Source organism: Syngnathus scovelli, chromosome 7, assembly GCF_024217435.2.
Source record: "Syngnathus scovelli strain Florida chromosome 7, RoL_Ssco_1.2, whole genome shotgun sequence".
Lineage (NCBI taxonomy): Eukaryota > Metazoa > Chordata > Actinopteri > Syngnathiformes > Syngnathidae > Syngnathus > Syngnathus scovelli.
Window position 1 is genome coordinate 9,042,756 of NC_090853.1, and position 16,037 is coordinate 9,058,792.

General features: G+C 39.7%; 1 protein-coding gene, 1 long non-coding RNA gene and 1 other non-coding gene across 3 annotated transcripts; 1 reads left to right on the forward strand and 2 right to left on the reverse strand.

The window, feature by feature from the left end:
- Positions 1-86: 86 nt before the first annotated feature.
- LOC125971998 (sialate O-acetylesterase-like) lies at positions 87-4,929 on the reverse strand. The gene is made up of 10 exons (XM_049725221.2): positions 4,684-4,929; positions 4,126-4,290; positions 3,347-3,501; positions 2,684-2,822; positions 2,436-2,610; positions 2,264-2,349; positions 2,063-2,196; positions 1,448-1,602; positions 672-858; positions 87-502 (listed from the first exon to the last, which is right to left on the reverse strand). The coding sequence occupies exons 1-10, from the start codon at positions 4,775-4,777 to the stop codon at positions 221-223; spliced, it is 1,572 nt and encodes a 523-aa protein (XP_049581178.1). The 5' UTR covers positions 4,778-4,929; the 3' UTR covers positions 87-220.
- A 9,335-nt stretch (positions 4,930-14,264) lies between these two features.
- On the reverse strand, positions 14,265-14,346 carry trnas-gcu (transfer RNA serine (anticodon GCU)). The gene has a single exon. It is a non-coding gene; the product is annotated as a tRNA-Ser (tRNA).
- A 121-nt stretch (positions 14,347-14,467) lies between these two features.
- LOC125972408 (uncharacterized) lies at positions 14,468-15,615 on the forward strand. Its single transcript, XR_007482800.2, has 3 exons — positions 14,468-14,541; positions 14,734-14,832; positions 14,925-15,615. It is a non-coding gene; the product is annotated as an uncharacterized lncRNA (long non-coding RNA).
- The last annotated feature ends 422 nt before the right edge of the window (positions 15,616-16,037 follow it).

Consider the following 16,037-nt stretch of genomic DNA (forward strand, 5'->3'; position numbering starts at 1 on the left):
GTTTGAAAAAAGACTTTTTGAACAAGACAAGGATAACAAATGCAGAAAACATTGATCGTTCATTTTTGTGAATAGAAACCAGTAGCTCAATGTTGACCTTTTTATTTGTTCAAATTGTGTAAACGACAGTGATTGTATGGGAAAGTGTTTGTTTTTCCAAAACATCATCAGAATTTTATGCATAGTACACCGTACACCTCAGCAGCTAATTTATAGGGATTTATAAAACATCTTTCCAAAAAGATTGGTTGTTATCTGTTGAGCCAGAGGTATTAACTTGATAGCGATCAAAAATGAAAGGGGGCGCAGGTAATGCAGTTTTTGCGCCGTAAACGGGACATGCTTTGAAATCACATGGCCAGTCTTTCCACGCATATCGTAGTGCTGCTACATCACAGACATTGGCTGCTATCTGGATGCTGGTGGAAGACCATTGGACGATGGGAGCCGGAACCCACTGGGACTTGGGCCCACATGGGCCGTGTAACTGTGAGCAGCAAATCTTGGAGGAAAAACACAGTTTATAGGAGAGATAACTCACTTGTTTGAGCCAATTTATCAAATTATAAATACATTGTTTAGGGCAGTGCTGGGAATCACTAGCCTTAGGCTGCTGCAGGTTTTCTTAACAGTAAAGTCAATGTAAGCCCGGCCGTGTCAATGTTTATTACCTCAAAGATGTCTTTTGATGACTTGACAGCGACTGCCTGGTCGTAGGTAATGTTGATATACATCGGAGTGGACAGTATTTGTTTTGGGAAAGGTCCAAGGAAGACCACATCCTTTTCATTGTAGGCCACCGCCCGTGCTCCGAGTGTCAGTCTGTATGCGATGTCCTGCTTATGACGAGGGTGGATTCTGCACGCACGCGCGCGCACGCACGCACGCACACACACACACACACACACACATAGTCAGTTCAGAAACATGAGCACCATTCTTCCATTGAGCCACCTTTTAGCCATCGCCCCCCCCCCCCCCCCCCCCCCCCGCCAGTAAGATGATTAGGTTTCTCATAGCACAATCACTTGCGAGCCATACTGTTTGTGAAATACTGTAAATGATGATGAATGGAGCAAAACCCGTTCACTACAATTTACGATTATTTTAATAATAGATTAATCTTGCAATTATTTTGTTGATTATTTGATAGAGCAATTAAAAAAACATGTTCATTTCCATCGCAACTGATTATTTGAGTCTCAAAATAATTATCTATTAATTTGATAATTGATTAGTTATCGATGAATCGTCACACCGCTAATTTGCTGTGTGTGAGTCACTTCAGTATTGATTAGAAAACATGTTCATTTCCATCCCAAATGATTATTTGAGTCTCAAAATAACTATCTATTAATTTGATAATTGATTAGTTATCGATGAATCGTCACACCGCTAATTTGCTGTGTGTGAGTCACTTCAGTATACACCCATACTGTTTTCTTACGTCTCATATGGTGATGTTTCATCCGGCAAATCCAAAGCCACAGCCATGAAGGTCCTTTGCAGACGAGAGTTTGGGACAAAGCCTTTGTCAGCCGTCTGGTGCCAGCGGATGTTTGGAAAGGTGTCATTCGTGGAGCCGTTTTTGTTGGTGGAGAGCTAACATCAGAGAGAAATCGATTATTACTGTCTAAAAGGCACTTGAAAAAAAATAATGACAAAGTTGTCGCTGGCCAAAGAAATAATAATGAGGCTCTAACTATCAATTATTTTAAGAATCTTTCTACAATTATGGCAATAGATGGATGGATGTGATTTTTAAAACACATTTTGATATCCATCCCTTTAAAACAAGGAATTATTTCTGATTGACAGGGCAGAAAATGTTGCAGTTGTGATCTAGTTACTGGTTTTGTCCGTAATATGTCAGAAAATTGGCAAAATTGTTGATCAGTGCAGTTCCAAAGTAAATACAAATGTTGCAAATGTTTTTTTTTTTTGATTCAACACAAATATTATCAGTCTGCTTTCATTGAGGGATACTGAGAGGCTGAGCTTCTGAGGATTTGGACCATTTTAAATCAAACAATTAACCGTTACACATTGGTCATTAAAGTACCTGTACAAATCCAAAGGGAAAGTCCATGGCAGTCTGCCCACCTGAGCCCAGGTGAAATGCCATCCTCCAGTCATCAATCATGGCAGGGAACGAACAGTTGTATTCGTTTTGATGATAATTTGAATTTCTTTCACCTAAAAACAAAAAGTTAAATATCTTCGTGATTGTATAGTCAGAGTAAGTTCTGACTGTGCACGTTACCTTGGTACCAGAGGGCTCCTTTGATTGTCATGTTAAGCAGTGGGTGGATCATCGCATTCCACAGGACAGAGTTGTCAGTCCGTGAACTGAGGACAACATTTTTTGCACCCGTTTAGACCAGTGGTCCCCAAGCACAAAGTGGGTCCAGTCCTCAAGTAGTCCGTGTCCATACCTACTATACTTTTTATTTTGGTCCAGTTCACATTTCTGAAGCGCTCGTGAAGATGACCAGGCTTCGACGGGCGTGCTCGCCCAACAGGTCTCCACCAGTCCTATCGGGTAGTTCAGTTTCTCGTACATGTAACGTCCAAAGAGCCAACACACTGCAGAGAACTGCGACAGACCACCTGGAAACGTATTGCATTCTCAAAAGCAGTCTTTGGATCATAATATCGGCAAGCAAATAAAAAACTTGCTTACTTGCTTCAGGCACAAACCACGGTAGCGTTACTCCAGTCAGATCAGTCAACTCAGTGTCATTCATCTTCAAAGCAACCATAAAGGGCCTCACGTGAGAGTAATTGGACGCAAGAGCGAGTTCCTCGGATGCATTGAAAATCTAATGGGAAGTAAAAAAGCATTTTGAATCCCTAACCGAGTATAATGGTAGGACAAGGGGTTCACAATGATGCCGCCATTCATCATTTTGACCTTACAAACGGCACGCGGATGAATAATCTGCTCAGACACGCTCATGACAGCAAATTGCCGGTTCCAGTTTTGCGCTTACGTTATTCTCTTTGGACAATTAACTCTTACGGTGGACGAAATCTTGTGTATTTTAGTTGTATTCTGGGTACCCTGTTTCACCGTGCAATACAGTATTTTTATGTTATTGATTACTATTGCACTCGCTCAATAAAATATATTTGTTGGAATGTGTTTGCAAGACTTTAAAAATGAGGTGCCATAAATGCTATAAAATGCCTCAGGATTATTTCACTTGATGATTTCTGTGTCAAGGGATTCACTTATTGTGGGATGTACCGGATAATGTAATTTAGTGTTGGTTTGATTCCAAGGTGTATTCCGACGTTTTCTGTCAACCAGTCAGTCATGTACGAATTTCCTTTTTTTGCTGACCTTAGACATTTCAAAGTACATGTTGCTCTGGCCACTACAAAGCCAAACGTCGCCAAACAGCACATCCATCAGAGTGGCCGAACTGTTCTGAAGTGTTGCTGTCACGTTGTAGGGACCGCCGGCCTCGATGGGGTCCAGGGTGACTCGCCAGATGCCTGCAGATGTCATAGTGGACAATTAGGCTTTACCGGTTTTGCCACATTCATTGCATGTGATACATTTCAGACCCACACGCTAAGGCATTTTTTATAAAAATGTTTTTACCACTCACATATGCTTTAAGTATCCAGTTATTGAAATGCATTTTTAACTCTGTAAACATATTTGAAAATTGCACACACATAATGCAGGCATATAATGTATAGAAAATACTGTATACGTTATTGTGTCTCTTATCATTGGTATTTGCGAGTTCACAAATCCCCAAGAATCAAATTTTTCCCGAGCCTGCTGTTTTTCTCCAAGCCTAACCACTGGTGGCGCGGCTCAATCACAAAGCAAACAGCAAGAATGAGCATTATTTAAGTTAGGGGCTACTGTGCGCCTAGTAAAAAAAATATTAAAACGGAGCCTGCAAAGTCAGAAATAGAAATTGTAAATTCCTTATTAATTTGTGTCTGAAAGGCTTGGCTCAAAAATAAAAGAATAATTAGTCTCCAGCGATTTGCATACTGCATGTTCATTAAGATCAGGTTAATCAGGTTTTCTTTTTTTCCCAATCACAGCCCTGTGGATGTTTGTATCGAACCTCCCGCTCAACAGCAACAAGCTACATTTACCATTCTGCACAGTGACTGGTGAGCTGTTGTATTTCATCGGTCCTGACAAGTAGACTGTGACCTGGGCACCCTCAGGCCTGCCATAACCCCACAGAATGGCTCTCTCCGGAGACTTCTGCAGCACCATGTGGTTGCCATAGTAGGAGGCAAAACCAATGGGTTGATCTAGACAGGCACATGTGTTCTCTTGAAAGAAAGCTTTACATGATCATTGACACAACCTTTGCACAGTTCAACAAAACAACAAGCTACACAAAAGCGTCATGTGACTAACTATAGTGTGGTGTTCTTTCGTGATAATCATCAATTAGGTCTTCACCAATTTTCGCTGAAAATGACGCATAAAAGTAATCCGATCAGTGCGGAATAAGCAAATGACACCTTCAGTCGCCAAGAATGAATTATGAAAGAACACTCAATTCTCTCGTAAAGTGCGAATTCACTCGTAAAGTTACATTGGCGACCTATGAAAGAATCAAGTTTGTACAGTTCATTACTCAGCACGACACACTTAACTCTAACGTTGATAACCCAAAAATGTAAAGCGTTTTGACTCACCGTGTGAAAAAACCTGAAGAATCAATACCCAAATAATCAAAACCGACGTAACAAGTTGGTAAGCACAAAACACAGTTGGGGTGCTTAGTCCCATAATTTTCAGGCGGTCTACACTGGAAAAGGTAACATGGAATAAAAGTGAGTGAGTGAGTGAGTGAGTGAGTGAGTGAGTGAGTGAGTGAGTGAGTGAGTGAGCGAGTGAGTGAGAGAGAGAGCGAGAGAGAGAGAGAAAGAGAGAGAACGAAGTGAGTGTATTTCCTGATTCACATGCATATAAACGCAGGCACTGGCACTCCCTGATTCAAATGAGTATAAACGCAGGCACTGGCACACGCACGAGCACGTGCACACACACTACTCATCCATCCATCCATCCATCCATCCATCCATCCATCCATCCATCCATCCATCCATCCATCCATCCATCCATCCATCCATCCATCCATCCATCCATCCATCCATCCATCCATCCATCCATCCATCCATCCATCCATCCATCCATCCATCCATCCATATTCTCACGGGGGCTGCAAGAGCTCAACCAACCATTCGCACTCACACTCACTCCTACCAGTAGTTTGCAGTGGTCAATCAGCTTTCCATGCATCATGCATGCTTTTGGAATATGGAAACCTGAGTACCCGGAGCCTTCCCACGCAGGCCAGAGCCGGAATTGAACCCTGCATCTCTGTGAGTGACTGATGAAATGCATGGAAGCAGATTGTTTTGTCTCCCTTTGCATGAATAATAATAAAAGTGATAACCCTGCAGCTATCACTTATTGTGTCACAGATTACTTGACTGTACCAACATATGTCCAAATTTCACCTTTACCTCATAAGGCAGGGGTGTCACACTCATTTTTTTTTACGAGCCGCATTGTAGTCATAGCGTCATTCGGAGGGCCATTATGACTGTCAACCCAAATAAATGTATGAGCACCTCATATTATATAAAAACAAACTGACAATTAACTCGTTTTCAAATCAGATGAGTAAAAACTGGTCAAATATTTAAAAAAAAAAAAGGGAAGACAATTTGCAATTCTACTAATGACACACCAATTTGATGCACAATTTGTTTCGCGGGCCACAAAAAATGATGTGGCGGGCCGTATCTGGCCCCCGGGCCTTGAGTTTGACACCTGTGTCATAAGGGATGTAGCAGTAAACACTGGCACCCATGTCTAATTAAATTGAATAATTTTTTAATTTTCCTTGTGTGTCTTTTTTATTCTTTACTTCTTAGGTGAGCATCCCTCCTGCCATTCTGCCTGCTAATTGACAGAGTTGTCAAACGTGTCGACGTTCTGCAGAGCATCTGTGAGACACTGCTGTGAAACACACAGTTGTTGGCACCATGACAAGCAATCAGATTGGGAATTTGCTTGTGTTTGGGGGAAGGGAAATAGACGTCAAAGGCGCGTGTCGCTGCTGGTGTCAGTGATAATATGAACAACACATCTTGGTTAGTGCATCTGTAACTTGACATTACTGGCATCAAAGCGTCTTTATCTCATTCTTCTTTGTCTCTTTTTAAATTTTGTGTTTGCGCCAAGATCTTTGTCCAGTCCAGTTCTCGCCTTGAAAAGTCCGTTTCAATGAGGATCCTGGATGACTTGGGGTAAACCAGCACGCTGAAAAATCTGTTTCAATGAGGAATCTGGATGGCTTGAGGTAAACCAGACGGAGATTCGAGAGTGGCGGATGTGCTAACCAGTGTTCCACTGTGCTACCCAGGCTGATATTCAATAACATAATTAATGTTTCTTGGCCATATGCCTCCTCAATTAACTTTAGTAAGTCATTTACAACACAGATGATATGATTTTAAACAAATTTAAGAACCTGCAGCTTCGAGTAATGCGACACATCATTTGGATGACAAAGCGTTTTCTCTTCTTAATTGTGATTGGCTGCTGCACTGATAAATACTGACTCATTATTTTCTTTCCTTATTACAGTAACTTAAAAACAACACTTTTAACGGTACAACACTAAAAGAAACATTGCAATCATTCAGTGTTACCTCCAAATTTACTTATCATGTTCCTCTAGACAACATTGAAGGTGCATTTCAAGAAAATCACTTCAGAAACCAAGCTTGAATTAGATAGACGAAATAGGATTTGAAAAAAAAGTGCTCCTTCAGTGATCAGTGGAATATGCTCTGGGCCGTTCCATCAAATTTCGCAGCTAATTTCATGCGCTGCCGTGACAGATGCAGATATGTTTGTGGCACCAAGCGTGAACCAAGATTTATGGCCGCTGTCGAGGCCCTCGTAGGTTCCTTGATGCATCATCCGTCATGTGATGAAGCTCTCAAATTAGCGACACTCAGCAGCTATTACGTGCAAGAAAGCAGGTGGAGCTTCACCCCTACTGCTAGTGCTGACATTGATTCTCATTTTTTGGAAGGAGTAATCATGCTAAAACCAGAAGATTGAGATAATGCCATGTATTTATTACAATATCCTCAACATGTATCTTGGTTGTATACATTTCATAGACAGCCTGTACGTATGTTGCAAAATATGCAGGACTTTTAATTTATGGCTGCCAGCACCATGTTTGAAACAAAATTGCAAAACAAAAAAAACAACAAAAAAAAAAAAAAAAACAGAAAACTTGCATCGGTGGCGATATTCTTTGCCGATAAATCTCACAGCTTAATATCCCAGCTGGTCTGTTCTAAACATAGCTCACCAGTGAGTTACCAGTATTTCAGAGGTATTTATCAAATTAGTAGACAGTACCCAAGCTCACATTTAATAAGGTTGACGATCCCTTCAATCTTGCATGTAAAGACAGATTTTGATTCCATAGTTTTTCTACCTCTGTATATGAGCTGTAAGAACACACTGTATGCTCAAGCTGGATGCTGCAGCTGCATGTCTGCATCCGAACTTGCAATTAACCACCAGAACAAACAAACATGGAGGGGAAGGGGGAAGGTCACCAAGAGAGACAACTGGCTTAATGATCAGATTTCAAGGGTGCCATCTCCTGACGGCAAGTTTCAGCTTCTTCCAAAGATGTTCAATGGGATTCAGATCACTGCACTTCAAAATAGACTGTTAATTTGGTTTTTATCACTCTTGTTTGACACTTCTGAGGAAGGCTACAGGAAGTAGCCAAAATGTGTAGAGCAGGTAAAAATAATCTTCCCTGTCTGACTAAAAGAACTGTTTGAATAGTACTTAGCAAGACAGTATGAACCTTCGCAACCAAGGTTTGGGTCTTTATACTGATGGAGGACATATGAGCTGGTTAGCTAATACTGTGTAGCGCATTTTGCATCAGGAAATTTCATAATACAATTTAGGACACTTCCACACAGCCATCCATGCCTTCATTGATCCATCCCTGCAAAGATCCAGAACATTATATTTTAGAGCAGGTCCAGTTCCCTCAATGGTAGGCTCCTCCACACTTGGTGGTTCTCGTGTCACTATATTGTTACTTATTACTCTCCCTCACGCAATATTAAATGTCTTAATATTGTCTTTTGTTAACAGAAAGGTATCAACCATATTTTTGTCATTGCTAGTGAAAAAAATAAAGTCACTGTTGCATGCTTCCAGCGGAAATGCAGAGAGCTGTCTTATATTCAATTTTCTAAATCCACAAAGGGTATTATGTTTCATTCAGAGGGTACCAGCAATTTAGCCTGAGAGAGTAAATTCTGCCTCCTAAATTCTGTGGATAAGTTACGCTAATTTAACCTCTGCTGCCTTTAATATGCATGACAAAGAGGCAATTAATACATTAGGCCCCTAAAAACATTTATTCCATTATCCTCCTTGACTAATACTTCTCCTGAGACATTAACTGATCTTTTCTGAAGCACTGATATGTTTGCTAAGGCGTGAATATGCAATAATTAAATGTCAAAGACAAGTGAGTCCATGCGCAAACATATTGTGAACAGACAGACAGATAGACAGACAGATAAATAGATAGACGGACGGACGGACAGACTGATAGACAGATAGATAGATAGATAGATAGATAGATAGATAGATAGATAGATAGATAGATAGATAGATAGATAGATAGATAGATAGATAGATAGATAGATAGATAGATAGATAGATAGATAGATAGATAGATAGATAGAGGGCGACACAGAGACAGAAATAAAATCAATTCATTATTCACACATATGACCGCTAGAGGCCACTCTCGTGACGTGGCAGTACAACAAGCAAATAAGGCCAAGTATGGTTCAATAACTTAGAACCGACATCTTAAAAACAGGTGCAATTATTGCACGTATTTTCAGATGTGCTATAATTGAAAGTGTGTGTGTATTTTTCACGTGCATTATCTAATTAACGATGTAATTCTTCATTCCACATTCCAGTCTGTTTGAGAGAGCCGTATTGTTGCATTGTGCTTTCATGCATCATGTGCACTTACTACAGAAATGGAATTTCATTGCATTGTGTATTTGTGGTCGTCATCATGAAGGCACACTGTGCAGAAGAACAGCTTTTACAGCAATAATCAAATATTGCTTTGCCTCCCAACACACTACAAACAACCGACATCAGCAACCTTCATGTCAAAGTCTCTGTGAAATAAAAAGGCAATGAACTCCCAGAGTGGTAAAGGTCATACACTGGATTGAATTAGCTGGTTTTGTGGTTTGTTTTTACATTTATTTATTTGTTTTTTTAAACCTCCATTTTCAATCTCAACACTCTATTCTGCTCCCTTTTGAGAAGCTTGGAGGTCATATACACTCATTCCCACCAGACATGAATATCAAAAACATAATTTTTTGTTACGATAAGCATATAGAAAATTGATAGATGGACCAATTCATGTTTGACTAAACTTGATTAAGGCAGAGGTCCGCAACCACCGGGCCGCGGACCGGTACCGGTCCGTGGGTCACTTGGTACCGGGCCGCCAAGCCGCACAGGAAAAAAAAAAAATCCTTTTTTTATCGACGATCAATTAATTCAAGTCAAGACGCTCGTCTCGGTCACGTGACACATTTTTCTAGTCGACCCTGCAAAGCTAGCAAAAATGAGTAAGAATTTAGAATTCAGAATTCAGTTCAGTTAGCAAATGTGAGCACCGGTTCATTTATTCTGTGGAGATGTCAACAAATGACTTGCACACAAAGCTTCATACGCTCAGGTCAGACGTCACACAAGAATATGGCCAGCATGGTTTAAGGTGATGGAAAGGTAATTATAACTCACACTCACTATTTGATTTCTTCCTACCACGCTGTGCAACATTTTTATCTTTATGTTCCTGCTCACTATGTAGCTTTCATTATTGATAATAGTGTTTTTCTATCTTTTGATATTCTTTGAATAAGTGCAAGGTGACTAGCAAAGTAATAATTGAGGTTATTTTATTGAATGAAAACTAAAACTACAATTGAAAAAAAAGTAATGAAATAAAATGAAAATGAAAGTGCTTTTTGAAAAACAAAACTTTTCAAATTTACAAGAGGAACTAAAACAGACTAATGAAAAAGTTCCTTTTAATTCATTTTCCATACTGTTTTTCTTCACTTGGTTAGATTGTTGTCAATTCATTTAATACATGAGCTTGCAAGGCTGCTTTGCCTTTGAATGTCTTCAGTAGTTTTGTATGGAATTCTTTTTGCGTTTTGGGTGTTTGGTCAGTGAAGCAAATTGAATTGCCTCGTGTATGAAATGTGCTTTATAATTTGCTTTGCTTCTGTGAGAAAAATTATAATAAATTCTATAGGGCACTCCTTAACCACTTACGATTACCACTGAGATATTCAGAGTATAATAAATACAATAAGTTGCTGTGCGGTAAATGGGCTGCATTTGAATATCCTCTCCGAGTTGAATGTACTTTTATAGTGTTGAGTCATTCAAATGTTGACGCAGGTAATGATGACTCAAAGGGGAGGAAAAGGTCAAAGTAAATGCCTCATCAACTCACTGATGGCAAATCAGCAAAGGGTTGTGAGTTAGTTTAGTGTTGCCCAAGAATTTTCATTTTCCTAGAGGGACAGCAATTTTAACTCATATACGTAGTAACAGTAACTCATATCAAAAACGAATTTGATGTAAAAGGACACTCAGATGTCTGATTAAGAAAGATAATAATGGATTGAATGCATTAAAGACAATCCGGTCGTTTAACAAGACATGCACATAAATGAAATGAACTAGAAAAAATCCTTAAGGCATTGTTTTGATCAATTACATTGGTTTATGGGACACATAAATGTGTATGGAGTTGTTCAGTTCAAAAGTCTTAACATCTGGCATCTCATTCAGAAGTCATTAGGGGAGTCGTAATGGCTCAACATCATGAAAAAATCATCAGGAGTGCATGCTGGCACTGTCTTAATCCTGTACTATAGACCAATCTATCTACAGTATGACTCGGCTATATCTTCAGTAAACACTATTTACTGCACTCATTAATGCAAATTATCTGATGAAACCTCACAGCACCAAATGCTTGCTAAAATCATCTTTTGTTTTACTGAGATGTATGAGAGGGCCAAAATCACACCTCAGTACATGGCGAGGCAACTCTGGTCCTCCTGCATGTTTTCTATGTTTCCCTGTTGCAACACACCTTATTTAAATCATCAGTATTTTTATCCTGTTTCTGCAGTCCTTTCTAATTATCTGTATGATGCAATGCAGTATAATGCAAAATAATACACGGCAAAGTCTCATTAAACTAATAGACTTCACGGCCCAAAAATTAGCTAGGTGCATTCACCACTTAAGAGAAATTAAAGCCTCAATGTTGTGTGTGGTGATTTTTATGATCCGGTAGCATGTGGTTTGATTTTTACACTGGCTGTCTTGTTCTTAATGAATTCTTCCAAGATATTTGTATTAAAAAGGTTGCACTCTCTTTGGATAGAGAGACTTGACCTCTTGAGATCTGAGGCTATAATAGGTAACAGAGTTTTGCACAATGAGGGAACACTTTTAAGCCTGGAGCATACATAGGATAGCCTTGCAGATGAAAAGATAGCAGTGATTTAGGGTTAATTTGGCAAGCAATGACGAGCCAGCCTTGGTATGTAACAAACTGTGATGTGTTTAGGGATTACAATTCGTGATGAAAAGAAGTTGGCTGTGATATAAAGAGTCTAACATGTGCATTCATTTATAAAAAAGGTCACCAGTACTGTTGAAAAAGAAAATATAGAAGAGATGATATGGCTTCTAGCTTCAAAGAAGGAGCAAAACATGTTTTGGAAATCAAGTTCCAATTTCACTGTCCTTTTTTAAAGACGGTAATTGACACCAGCATAAGAGTGCCAGTGCTCGATCGCTACAGTATTGCGTGTCTCCTAACTTTGCACTGATCATCGCGCCCCTGAGGTGCGCCGTGACATTCCATGTTTCTGTGAAAGTACATTAGAGTGAGTCAGCACTCTGCCGCCTCCGAATTATCATAACGATGACTCAGTCCGTCCTCTTCTGTCCTACTCAACATCCTGACCAATATATTCTAATGTGCTGCTTACTCATTCTTTCTTTCTCCATCGTGTTTCTTCTTCCATATGTCGTGAACTTTGTCACTTCAGATTTCTAGATTTCTTTTGTCTTCTCTGTTCTCGTAGTTCATTCTGTTGACCACGCAGTTTACAACATCTATTTTAATTAGCTTAAAGCTTTCTTCCTTTATCACAGCATGGAGTGGTTTGAAAGTCTGTCTCAGGGTTCGAATCTCGGCTCCTGTGTGGAGTTGTCATGTTCTCCCTGTGATTTGCGTTGTTTGCTCCGGGTAATAAAAATATATATACATTTTGTGGTAGTTGTTATTGTGCCCTCTGAGTCTTCATAGAGACGCAACTGAGTCTACAACAAAGTACCGTATTTTCCGGACTATAAGGTGCACCAGACTATAAGGCGCACCTTCAATGAATGGCCCATTTTAAAACTTTGTCTTTATATAAAGCGCACCAGATTATAAGGCGCACCACCATTAATGCATCATGTCAGATTTTTAATCCAAATCAAATCATCCTCCATTTTATCTTTTTTATTTCAACTTCAGACGCAACAAATTACTTTATAATCACAAAATTTCTGATTCATGATTCATAGTCTTGAGCGGGCCACTTATGATTGATTTCATGACACAATGCTTCGGGCCAGTTTAAATTTAGGAATTTGGTCCATATATAAGGCGCACCGGGCTATAAGGCGCACTGTCAGCTTTTGAGAAAATTTTAGGTTTTTAGGTGCGCCTTATAGTCCGTAAAATACGGTACAGTACATCTGGCGGTGACACAAAAGGCATGACAGTCCAGGGCTGATGTTATGCGCCACGTCACTGAATTTTGCCCAAGTGCTTTTCGGACTGTTCTTCCTTCAGACCACATGCCAACAGTCCACTTGCATTCTGAGACTGGAAATAGAATGTACTGCATCACCCTCCCCCCCACTAGCTCCTGGTCAGCAACGTCTGACATGACCTACTGCTGAAGTGTGAAGTCATCACTGCTCTGCTATAATGGAATTGGACAATGTGAAAATGCCATTGAACACTTTGAGGATTGGACATGAGTTTAATTTCACTTGTTCTCTTTATATTATGAGATGTGATGCACACACATTAGAAAGAAAGATACAATGTGAATCCAGGAAAGTGTTTCTTGTGTCAAATCTGCTCACCCTGCTTTCTTTTATTTGTTATTTGACATCACACATTATCACAATGGCATTTCCACTAGCTTCTCCTTAATGCAACCAAGTAAGTAAAGTGATTTGGTTAGCAGCAGCTTTTCATTCGCATGCTGCTTAGAGATCCTGGCACATTATCTAAGCACCAATTCTGAGCCCTTCACTAATCTTCTTATCAGCCATTGATAGTCTCACATTGAATGGGCTTCATTAATGGCAGCTATCCATTTTTTTTTGCACAGTAACGCTTGCCAATGTTGCATGGAAAATGGTGCAAATGAGCATCTCTCTAACATAGCAGTGAAAAAGTCATCAGATCTTATACAGTTTTGAAATTTATAATTTGATGTGGTTGACCAAAATGTGCTAAATGTATCATAGAGATCCTTATCTGTTGTTAAAATCCAGCTTTTTTCATTTTAGGCACCAAGCTAATGTAAAGCTTCTCCTTTCTCAACGGCACTTTCAAACAGTGATTCATGCTTTTGTGACATCTCGGCTGGATTACTGTAGTGCTCTTTATTTTGAAGTCAGCCAGTCCTCCATCAATCGTCTCCAGTTGGTCCAAAAGGCCGCTGTTTGCCCTTTGAATGGTACTCATAAGAGTTCCTGGTTCCCTGTGTTATTTGTTTTCAAATCTTTGAATGATCTTAGCCCATCTTACATCTCTGAGCTCCTTCACTCATACTGCTCTGTGCCTTAGATCGGTGGATGGACGTTGTTAGAGTTACAGTGGACTCAGCAAAGGCTCAAATCATTGCCAGTCCCACGCTTTGGAATGAAGCACATTGCAAAGGTGCATGTCAGAATGCTCAAAATTTTTAAGGAATAGAATTTCCCACGCAAAGCGGATGACCTATCGACATAAACCTGGGATCACCTTATATAAACAGATTCAGTATAGGATAAAACAGGAACAACTCGATGAGGATGGGATTCGAACCCACGCGTGCAGAGCACAATGGATTAGCAGTCCATCACCTTAACCACTCGGTCACCTCATCTTCTCCAATGCAGCTCTATCAGTCTACCTTTGTTGGGAAGTTAAGCTTTATTCTCCAAGTCGAGACAAATTACCTTTGGATCATTAAATTAAAGCCAGGTGTGACATGGTGAGTTAGTTGGAATGGTGGAGCACGTCCTGCAAGAAGATTGCACTCCATCGTTCCACATGTCAGCAACCATAATATTCTGAAACGGTAGGTTTGTGGTAGATTTTTCCTCAAGGCAGTTGTACACAATTGCAAATTTTCTATAAAACAATGATTCCAACATGCCTCTGTAGCTTTTCTAAGAATGAGTTGGAGAGTTTTCTTTTGAGGGTCTTTGCTGCAAGTAGTTTTGAAGGACTACTGAGTCTATGAAGGACATTTCTTTCTGTGTTCTTTTAGAGAAAACATCTCATTAAAGGAATTGAACATCATTCTTGGCAGAAAACTGGGCCCACTTTCATTTTCTTCATGACACCATTAAACGCAAGCCAGAGAAAGGTACATGAAAATAATCTGCACGTGTTCTAGACACTGGTTTAATTAGCCTTAGCCCAGTTCTGACTATGTGAAATATATTGTTCTGCTTCCAGGATTTTCTTTTAGTGGCTTCTCAATGAGGGCACAACAGGAATATTTTTCTAAATGTCAAACTAATTACCCAAGAGCACTCAGCTAGTGATGATGCTGATGTGCTCATTTCACTTTGTAACTTTGTAGCCATGCCATTAATCATTATCAATATAATCTCTGACTTTTTGGCCCCAGTATGACCGGTCCATTTTATAAAGGAAGCCCCGGTATTATGACCTCGTTTGAATTTGTTGTATTTCACCTCTGCTATGTGGTATGTTTTTTATCGCTGATTTCCACGAAGCATCATCAACGGCTGGCAGAGGAGCAACCTGTTGGTGCAAATTTAATTCCAAATTAGTAACAGAGCATTGCATCCTATCTAGACATACTGAGAACAAATACAGAGGACTTAACACTAAAGTTCATCGAAGGTTGAGGGTGAATACTTTATTGACACAGAGGGAAATTACTATTCCCATTAGGGGGTGTCATCACTGGGGATTGCTGTGATCAACATTGTTGCCCTCAATCCACTTACATTGAATTATTTAGGGAAATACAATTAACGTATCACTTAGTGTTTGTTATTTAATACGTAGACAAATGTTGTGCGCATACATGGTTGCACCCATTCATCACGTATGACTGAGTTGAATAAGTCTCATTAGATGGTGATCAAATAGCACGTTCTGCTTCATTTGATTTGTCACGGCCTCTTTTTGTTAGCAGTGTTTGCCAGTGTGCTAGTGTTGTCTGATTAAAAAAAAAAAAAAAAAAAAAAAAAAACAAGACAAAGTGCTGATGCTATGTCAAGTTTCTTAGCAAGGTATTCCATAATATTTTTCTTTTTATTCCCATGTGCAGTACTTGCTTACTTGGTAGTGTAGTTTTACATACTACTGCTTTCATGTAGTATGTGTTCAATTCCCAGTCAGTGTAAAATTGCTCAGGAAAGGCAACTGGATTAAAAAAACTATGCCAAACAAATCACCCAAGTGAGATAATGTGATGATCTCTGATTGGGGCAGTTGAAAGTGCCAACAAGATGAGCATGTGCTCGCGCTGGGTGACTCACTGCACTTAAGAGCCTTTGGATTGCATAAAATACTGAATGTAAGGAATTTATTTTC